General features: G+C 46.4%; 1 protein-coding gene across 1 annotated transcript; it reads right to left on the reverse strand.

Annotated features, from left to right (window-relative positions):
- Nucleotides 1-1,775: 1,775 nt before the first annotated feature.
- LOC126473622 (cuticle protein 18.7-like) lies at nt 1,776-5,979 on the reverse strand. The gene is made up of 2 exons (XM_050100795.1): nt 5,856-5,979; nt 1,776-2,487 (listed from the first exon to the last, which is right to left on the reverse strand). The coding sequence occupies exons 1-2, from the start codon at nt 5,865-5,867 to the stop codon at nt 1,885-1,887; spliced, it is 615 nt and encodes a 204-aa protein (XP_049956752.1). The 5' UTR covers nt 5,868-5,979; the 3' UTR covers nt 1,776-1,884.
- Nucleotides 5,980-10,813: the final 4,834 nt, after the last annotated feature.

Below are 10,813 nucleotides of genomic sequence, written 5' to 3' on the forward strand. Positions count from 1 at the left end.
ACTGCTGGTCCGTCGCGACTGCCTTCGGACGTACGACGACCCGGAGACACTGGCTCGGACCCAACCATGCCGAGTGAACACTTGGCTATTGGCCACCCGACATCTCCGCATAAATAAGGAACCGACCCACGTCCCGCAAGATGACAAACTGAAGGGGCCTGGAAACGGTCGGGCGAGTACTCGCTGTCTGGGCCTCACTGGTTCTCAATCCCGACTGAACTCGTCGCACACCACGACCCGGAAATACAAGTGGTCGCTCCAAAGACAGTATGACAGTCTATAGCGCTGCTGCTGTCACTCACGGGCAGGCAGGCCAGTAACTTAGTGACGCCAGTAAATCGAATAAGAAACGGGACGGCGGTACCGCAAAGACAAGATGTCAAGCAATAAACGGCACGAACACGAGTCGCACACGGCTCACTGGTGTCGTTCTTTACATCATCTTTAGCGTCGCTTAGCTCTAACTATGGAAATGTGTGGCTTATGAGCAGCTGCTCGACCACTGTACCCATTCTTTTTAAGTCCCTACGTGCAGTCATTGCGCTAGATGGACCGTTGTTAGCACTCTGGAACTCATGGCTGATTCATAAAGCTGATTTTAAGCGATTTTTAACGACCACTGTCAGGAATGCTTGATGATCGCTGTCCGTCACTACATGAGACATGAGGTCTCCCCGGTCTTGGTTTAAGTGTGGTTGTCCCTTTGTGTTTCCACCCATTCACATCATCAACAGTCGACCTACGCATCTTTAGTAGGGCTGATATGTACTTCATGAGTTTCATATTCGAGTGACATCCAGTAACTAATCTACGTTTGAGGTCCCTTGAATTCTCCGACCCAACCTACTGCTACTTCTTCTCTACAGACGAAACAATACTTTCCTCTTCATCTTGCGCTGGCGTGTCCACCTTCTGTGACATCTAGTGGTCAGTTGCTTAGTACATACGGGTGACCAGATACTTCCGAACAAGTAGTGTACTGCTTAAGGAGAACCCAGAAACAAAATTCATTTGTCGTATGAGGTTCAGGTTAGAAAATAATGTTGTGGTGGTACACTGCGTAACAGGTTCAAGTTACCTACTGATGATTTGCTGTGGCTTCACGAGACTTCATACGTCCGCTGTGATTTACGAGTAAATGCTGCTCCAACGCGATGTACGCGCTACGCCAGTGAAGTATTCCGCTGCACTTTGGAAAACGGGACTCTCTCTTTGTAACGAGCAATATGTGTGTGTGTGTGTGTGTGTGTGTGTGTGTGTATACCATCAGTTGAGCCTGTCGGAGGTCGATGGATCTACGGACACAATATGATGCCAACGGCCTGTAGGAGGTTGAGCTCTGGGGCAGAATAATTACGACACATGTTAGTTAATCGAAATACTTTTGTATGTAATGTTTAATATCAATGGGTAGTGTCTCTGCTTTTAGTGTGGCCTTAGCTCGAGCAATGTGACCAAATTACGTCAATAAGTAAGAATTTTTGAACAGCAAGTGAACATTTACTGGCGACCTATTCGGCAGTGCTGTAAGTCTCCTCAAGTATCAGCAATAAGTAATCGAATTCGTTTCTGGATACAATTCACTAAATATTGGGGTACATGTCCAGCTCGTAGTGTCTTATAAGAAGAACCTGGATATCAAACTTATGTAAAAGTAACATAATTATTGAATTTGAACATACATACAGTAGGGATAAGGGAACTGGTAGTATTATATCTGAATTTTGGCGTTCCTGCACATAAGATGCAAGGAAAGCAAATGAAGAAATATGAAGTATCTTTGTACACAGCAGTTTATTTAAATATCACAGCAAGTAGTCCAAAATGTTGTAGCCCAAATCTTCGACAGACACTTTTGCAGTTTGTCAAGATATTCGTGACAGTTCAGAGGATCAGGCCGTTTCGGGCCTTAGCCTCCAGGTGCGCGACGGCGTCGGCCACCTTGCCAGCAGCCACCTCAGGGGTGTCCAGAGGCACGCCGTTAGGGCCGATGACAATGTTGGCAGGTCCGTACGCGGCGTACCCAGGGTGGACGGCGGAGTAGGTCACGGCGGGGGCGGCAGCAGCATAGCGCAAGGCGGGGGCGGCGATGGCGTGGGCGGCGACGGTCCTGGCGTCGATGACAGCGGGGGCGGCGGCGGCGATGGCGGGGGCGGAGGCAATGGTGGCGGCGCTGTTCACGATGGCGTCACGAGCGCGCGTCTCAGCCACGGCGTTCAGGTGGGCTGCCTTGGAGGCGGCCACCTCTGGGGTGTCCAGGGGGATGCCGTCGGCTCCGACGACGATGTTGGCAGGGCCGTAGGCGGCGTATCCGCCGTGGATGGGGGCGGCGACGACGGCGGGGGCAGTGCTGTAGGCCAGTGCAGGAGCAGCACCGTAGGCCAGTGCGGGGGCGGCGGCGATAGCGGGGGCGGCGGCGATGGCGCGAGCTGCTCCCAGGTAGCCAGGCTTAGCGAGGGCCACGGCCAGGACGGCGCTCAGGACGACCTGGTAAACAACAATAATGAAGCTGACAATACTGAGGAGCTCCTCATTTTTGAATGGCGTTTCTCACTTCTGCTGACAGCTCAGACATAGTTTCTATATACATTCCTCTATCCGGTGGCTCAGAATTTCTAGGCGCTTCAGTCCGGAACTGCGCGACAGCTACGGTCACAGGACCGAATCCAGCCTTGGGCATGGATGTGTGTGATGTCCTTAGGTTAGTTAGGTTTAAGTAGTTCTAAGTTGTAGGGGACTGATGATCTCAGATGTTAAGTCCCATAGTACTCGGAGCCACTCGAACATTCGTCTATCTCCAACTTGTTCCAGTCCAAATGATCTTGACACATTAGTATCTGGCTGGTAGACTTTTTATGATTTAATTGTAACTGGGTTGGTATGCATTGGTAAGAGCAGATATGCTCACTTAATTGCCACTTTATTTCACTGCATTTCAAGATCCATATCTAAAGATTCCAGAATAAAGCAGGAGTCAGTAATTCCTCATGACATACATGTTCATGTCACAGTATAATCCTCCAGTTGAGGCCTGAACTCAGTTTTAGCTTAACGGCGAATTACTCAGTAGCATATACAGCTTTATAAACGGATTAAGGCTAGATCCCTTGGAGTCTCATATGCTTGGCGCCTCTTGAGGGCCAATTTTGACTAGATCATCAAATATCTAAGATTTTGTACCATCATGATTAATCTTACTTTGGGATTAATTGTTTATGATTATATAGCAAAAACACTGCTACTGTAATGTCTTTTAAGCTCTACTATATATTTGGACTCTTAGACTTTCTTGGTACCAAAAGGAATATTTTAGCACTGGAATCATCAGAGGTCTTCACAGTGTGCTGCAGCACCTTGTGGGAGCAGATCTTGTTGTAATGATGATGCCCGGAAGTCGCAGTGTGGTCTTCTTTCTCCTCAGAAATTCCTAGCGGTGCCAGCCACTGTGGAAAAGTTTCCGCTAGAGAAATGCTGAAATATTGTGTTCTTTGCTTGCCACGTGTTAGCAAAAATAAAGTTTTTAGTGTGAGTATAAGGCGTATAACACATGACTGAAAGCTACATAGTTCAAAGTGAAGTGATTTGACGAAACAGAAAACTCGTATATTGCGAATTAGTTTGCTCACATAAATACTTCTGGTGGAGGTTGAATCGTCCTCATAGCGAAAAGACCAACAATGACACCTCTCCTTAAGGACGAAGACGTCATTTCTTTCTTTGCTTTACGTCTGTTGTCGTTTTAGTATGCAGCAGTGCAGACCGACCAGTGATAGTTGCGCGGGTATTGGGGTGGTGTGTCGGCAGGGGCCCCACACCGCCAGACTCGAACCAAGCGACGACGTCACAGGCCACGCCGTGTTACGTCGCCGCGGCCTGTCGCCTCATACCTGGGATAAAAGGGATCCACTATGGCATTATAAACATACTCATGATACTGTGTCAGTGCTGTTTACCATCACGATCTACCTGAGAAACGTCAACACGTGCTCTGTTGTAAACTCTGTTCTCTGAAATGGACTCAGCTTTGTTTGTTGGTGCCTGTTCAGTCGACTACTCTACTCTGAGCAACGAGTTGCTTTCCAAGATTTGTACGGTATTGTTACGCTGTTGGGTGAACTCCGTGTTCCATTCCCTCGTTCATTGCATCTTGTATTCGTGCAATAAAGTGTAGTTGTTTCAAATCTCACAACGACTGTCTTTGAAGTAGATGCGTCTTCCCCCTTGGTATACAACGCTAAAATCTTCGAACATTAGATTTCTTGACTTTTTTTCCAAAAGTGGTTCAATGAGGAATATCGTTCGGTGGTTCCTCCTTCAAATCTTTTTACCAGCGTCAGTATGACAGGTATCTACGGGAGAGAAATACAAGTGAAACTGCTAAACACAGAAAATTCCCCAGGATCTAGAAGGATATCTCTGGGGCTTTAAACAAAGTTTACAGAAGAACTTGCTCCTTTCTAGCAGCAGTCTACTGTAGGTTGTTCGAGGACCGACACGTTCCAAGTAATAGGAAGAGAGCGCAGATCATTCCCATTTCAAGAAGATTCGTTCATCAGACGCATAATTGTGCAGGCTTATATTGCTGATGTTATGTGTTGCAGGATTGTGAAATTTGTTGTCGTATTATGACAGTTACAGAGACCGAATGTCTTCGTACGAATCAATCATGGATTCTGAAACAACTATGGTTGAAAATCAGCTCGCTACTTTGGTCCACCAGTCTCACAAACTAGTACATAGCGGTGCCATGGTTGATACCGATCTCCTTGAATTCCAGATGGCAGTTTGACACAGCCCCGCACCGCCGCGTACGATCGTACGGAATATCATTTAAGCGGTTCAGCGGTTCGATTGATTGAAGAGTTCGTAGTAAAGATAACACAGGATGTCATGTAAAAATAATTTCAGGCGTAGACTAATGGAGTGTTGTAGGCCATTACTTTCCACAAAACATGTGAACGACCGAGTGGATAACGTTGAAAGCTCCATCAAGATGCTGTTGCACACACAGAGATCGCAGCACTAGGAAACTGTAAAGAAATATATAAAGGCCTGCAGAAGATCGATGCTTGGTACGAGGACTGGCGGCTGACACACAACGCAAAGTAATTTTACGTACTCTGCCTGAACAGACACTAATATCGATTGTTGCATGATTATATGCCTGCAAGACAATCAGTGAAAGCAGTCACATTCATTGACTACCTAAGGGCATGCGCAAAGAGTGAAGTAAATTGGAACGCCCACATAAAACTAACTGCAAGTAAGGCAGACGCCAGACAGATTCATCGGAAGAATCGTCAGGAAGTGTAGTCCACCCACACCACCCGGAGAAGAGGTACCTTGCAAAACACTCTTTCGACCGATACCTGAGTACCGCTTGTCAGCCTGGGATTCATGCCAGATAGAATTAATAGAGGAAATAGACAAAAAAACAACGAAGAGCAGCGAGTTTCGTAAAAGGTGCATGTAGTAAGCGCGAAAGGGTCACAAAGATGCTGCAGTGGCAGAAGCTACAAGAGAGAAGTTCTACTTCAAGGTATGGATTACTATTGGTGTCGCAGGAGCGTGCGTTCGTAGAAATGACAGCTCACATATTGCTCCGTCTTACACGTATCTCGAGAAGAGACGATAAACACTAGGCTAGAGAGATTCGAACACGCAAATATGCCGTAAGTTACAGTTTTACGAAAAGGACCCTCTGCCGTCGATAAGGTGACTTGCGGAGTGTAGACGCAGAAGTAGATTTAGATGTGGGTGAAGTTCCACCCGACCACCTAAGCTATTGATATTTGTTGGAAGAAGTATGCTATGCGTGCGCCTCATTTAGCGATGAAGGGGGCGTGTCCACTTACCAGGACCTTCATGCTGCTGCTGGTGGTGGTGGTGGTGGTGGAGGTGGTGCGGCTGCTGAACTGTACCGGCGTGGCCAGCGCGCCCCGTATATATACGGAGAGGCGCGGCGGCCGTGAGAGGCGTCCTTCGGGAAGGGCTACCGCTGACGCTTCGGCGACGGACTTCGGCCAGACCGCCGGCCCGGGTCGGCCCGCCCGCTCCCCATTACGAGCAAGGGCGCCAAGGGGGGGGGGGGGGGGGGAGGGAGGGGCCGAAAGCTCGGCCGCGACGCCTCCGGTCAGCCAGGAAAACCGAGCCGCAACACCTGCAGAGCAGCACAGAAAATGCGGCCAGGAAATACACCTGCAGCAGACTCTAATCCGTACTACAAATTTAGCTATCCACATTTAGCAATACGTACGTTATTACACTTCATATCAACACACACTACAGTATATTAGAAAACGTTGGATGTCAGTTATTTATGTATGTGTGTTCTGTGTGCAGTAAACTGAAGTGAGAAATGAATGAACGGAACAGCACTAGCTGATTACATTATTAAATAATTTCTTTTTAAAGCAGCATTGCGCACTACAGGTAAACCAAATGAGGTAGCACTGTTTGAAACAGAACAGCCTTGTATTTGGGAGGGTGGTGGCTCCCGTCTTCGTGCTGCCATCCTGATTTAGGTTTTCTGTGGATTCCATAAATTAGTTGAGGCAAATGCTGGGGTGGCCGATTACGTACCCCACATTTGTCAAACTAGACCTGCAAAGAAGTAAATGTTTGCATATCTCAATTACGATATGTTTCTTGTTCTTAAATTGTAATAACTTGACAAGTAGAATATCCTTGTAAAAACGGTGTTAGTATGAATAAAGCTATTGCTAATATAAAGTATGTCAAGTGGATGAATAGTTTATTTCCAAGCGCTCTTGCAGTTAAAATAAAAGCAAAAGTAATTTAATGGTTTGAACATCTCGGTTATATATTCTTTGTCCGCCCGGTTAGCCGCGCGGTCTAGAGCGCTGCTTCTCGAGCGGGAAGACGTGCCGGTCCAGGGCACGAATACACCATAATTACTCTACCACGCAAACATTGAGACGTTCGCTGGGAACCGAACCTCACAATAACTCTGCGTTCGGTGTGGGGCGACGGTGGGGTGAGTGGACTGCTGTAGCCTGCTGTGGGTTGTGAACCACTGAGGGCTACGGCGGGGACGAAGCCTCTCCGTCGTTTCTAGGCCCTGACTTCCATACAATACAATACAATATATATTTCTTCCAGCTCAAATTTTCAACAATATTACTCCTTTTCATGTTTTACAACTGCTGTTGGTATTTTTTGTACGAAACTGAATATAGTGTGTCTTAGCCAAATTAAGGGAGGCCATTCTCTGAGAACTACTTGATAATCCTTGAAAAACATCATTTACAATTTCTTGGGTTGTTTTGTCACCAATCTGATTTATTATGTCGTAGTCCCATATGAAAAAAGTACCAATTCTGCTTGATCAAATGGCAGACGATTCATATGTAGAATAGAAATCAGTCCAAATGTTAAAGCTGTGGGACTCCAGGATTTCTCGACAGCAACTAAAATCTTTTCTCCTTCGAACATTATTTGAATTATTCAGCAGTACTTTTTACATTCTGCTTGTTAAGTATGACTGAAACCAATTGCTTTAAGGCCATCATTTCTATAAATCTTTCTCGAACGTAAGAGAGTAACTTCTAGGTATTTTACTGTTGTTAATGTGTCTACTGTTTTCGCCAATAACGTAATCGAACAGTAATGAATCTCTGTGCTTGTTTACCCACGGAACGGTAACTTCATTGCCGTTCAGGATTAAGTGGCTCAAAAAATGGCTCCGAGCACTATGGGACTTAACATCTATGGTCATCAGTCCCCTAGAACTTAGAACTACTTAAACCTAACTAACCTAAGGACATCACACAACACCCAGCCATCACGAGGCAGAGAAACTTCCTGACCCCGCCGAGAATCGAACCCGGGAACCCGGGCGTGGGAAGCGAGAACGCTACCGCACGACCACGAGCTGAGGGCATCAGGATTAAGTGCCAGGCGCTCTGCCGACCATCGATCCTCCGCAAGTCTTCGCCTATTTCACTGCAGGTCATCTGCTAGGATACCACCTTCCTGTAGACAACAACTTCTGCAAAAATCGTCATGGAATGTCCAACGTTATGCACCAGATCACATACATATTGTAAACAGTAATAGTGCCATACCACTCCCTTGAGGTACTCCTGACATTACTTTTACATCTGTCCATTTAGTCATGTTAAAAATTACTTAATGAGTTCCATCTCTCAGAAACCTCCACATCCAGTCATTAACCTGGTAAAATATTCCGGAAGCTCTTATTTTGCTCACTAAATTAGAATGAGGAACGGATATCGAATGCTGTCCGGAAGTCGAGGAACACTGTAGCAATCCAGGCTTCTTTGTCTACGGCGCTCTACATTTCATCCACGAACAGAGCAAGATGCATTTCGCAAGATCTCTTTTCACGGAATCCATGTAGGTTTTTATACAGGAGATTGTATTGAAAACGTGAATTCCTTCTACTTCTTTCCATTAGTTTGGTAGGCTTCGTTGTTCCATCAACTTACGGTAAACTGGAGCCAGAAGGAGAGCAAGCTCTTTCCCGTAATCTCTGTAGACACTCACAGTCATCTCATCTGGTCCAAATCTCTTTTCCCTATTGAGTGATTTCAGTTTAATTTCTATTCTGTGGTCGTTTATCTCAATATCTGCCGTTTCTGTGTACATGCGATGACTGAAAGGAGGTATCGGATTAACACCACCGGCAGTGAAACAACTCCGGAACACTAGATTCAGTGTTTTGGATTTATCTCCGTCGTCTTCCTTTTCGGGGTACTTATGACCATCGAGAGGCTGAAAAGATGACTTCGACATTATTACTGACTTTACGTACCAACGGCCTTGCAGCAGTGGTAGCACGGGTTCCCGTCAGATTACCGACGTTAAGTACTATCGGGCTGGGCTAGCTCTTGGATGGGTGACCATCCGGTCTGCCGAGCGCTGTTGGCAAGCGGGGTGCACTCAGCCCTTGTGAGGCAGAGTGTGGTGTCACCGCCAGACACCACATTTGCTAGGTGGTAGCTTAAATCGGCCGCGGTCCATTTAGTACATGTCGGACCCGCGTGTCACCACTGTGTGATCGCAGACCGAGCGCCACTACAAGGCAGGTCTCGAGATACGGACGAGCACTCGCCCCAGTTGTACGGACGACATTGCTAGCGACTACACGGACGAAGCATCGCTCATTATCCGAGCAGATAGTTAGCATGCATTGCTCATTAGCCGAGCAGACAGTTAGAATAGCCTTCAGCTAAGTCCATGGCTACGACCTAGCAAGGCGCCATTTGTAACATTGCATGTACCTCAAGATAGAGTCTCACTTGTATCACCCAGAATGCTGTATACCAAAGGACTATATAAAAAGTTAAGTGTTCTAGTAGCTACATACTTTTCTTTATAACATTAATAAGTATCCTGTTTCAGACCTCTATCTAGCCGACTTAAGATTACGTGTGCCTTTCGGCTACTTCAGTGTGGCGTAGCTGTCTTGTTACGCCACAACACAGAGTGAGGAGCTACTTGATTGATAAGTAGCGGTTCCGGTCTCGTAAACTGACATACGGCCGGGAGATCGGTTTGCTGACCACACACACCTCCATATTCGCATCCAGTGACGCCTATGGTCTGAGGATAACACGGCGGCTGGTCGGTGCCGTTCGACCTTCCAAGGTCTGTTCGGATGTTTTTTTTTTTTTTTTTACTGGCCTTACGTACGAGGAGAACTTCTTAAGGTTGGCGAAACGTTACTTTCGAATTCATGGAATGCTTATCGCGTTTCGAACAGCCAGAATATTGGTAGATATTCTTACGTCTGATCCTCGAATTCACTCAGATATTAACATAAGCTCTCACTTCGTTCCTTAGTATAATACTTTTAAACTTTGAAACTGCGCGTGGGCAGTCGACTACGTGGTGCAACGAAATGGAACCCTACCGCCTTCTGTTATTTCTGTACTCTACCATAAGAGCACAAACATGGTCCTGCTCTGTCATTCACGGTCATCTATCAGACCCGGAAATTCAATTCACATTGCGTTAAGAAACTAAGTCGGTGCCTTGATTATGCTTGACTGATTTCGACGAAAAGACCCAAGAATGTGTGGCAATGTTCTGGCAGCATCAAACGTTGAGGCCTGATACAATATGCATGTAAAATGACGCCAGTCACTTTATTTCGCAATAAATAACCGTTCTGTTGTGTCACGAAATACTGTTAAGCCATATGGTATAAGATTAAACATTAAAAAAAATACAATGGATCAAGTTGTGAGATGTTGGGAAATTGAAGAGTGGAATCTTTAGGGAAGAATGTAGTTAATATGTTGGAAATAATTTGAAACATTTAAGAAAAAATAAAATGAGCGTTTGACGTCATTGGCCGGGAGGCCCCTTACGGGGCAGGTCCGGCCGCCGTGGTGGAGCTCTTACTACATTCGACACCACATTGAGCGACCTGCGCGCCGGATGGGGATGAAATGATGATGAAGACAACACAACACCCAGTCCCTGAGCGGAGAAAATCTCCGACCCAGCCGGGAATCGAACCTGGGCCCGTAGGACGGCAATCCGTCACGCTGACCACTTTTTTTTTCATTTTGTTCGTTGTTGATCGCTGTGTTTGGTCGTTGCGGACGCCACATGACATCCGTTCAAGTTCTTTTGTTGATCCTTCCACTCAGTTTTTCATTACAGAGGTCAACTGGTTCTCGGACCGAACACGCTGAGCTACCGTGCCAGCAGCACGCAGCCACTGGGGCAGACAAACATTTAAGAAGAAGTGCGGAAGTCGCTGACGACTGGAATACCGTTAGAAATTCGATGTTGGAAGGATGAAGAATAGAAATTGGAG

This window comes from Schistocerca serialis, chromosome 4 (assembly GCF_023864345.2).
Source record: "Schistocerca serialis cubense isolate TAMUIC-IGC-003099 chromosome 4, iqSchSeri2.2, whole genome shotgun sequence".
NCBI lineage: Eukaryota > Metazoa > Arthropoda > Insecta > Orthoptera > Acrididae > Schistocerca > Schistocerca serialis.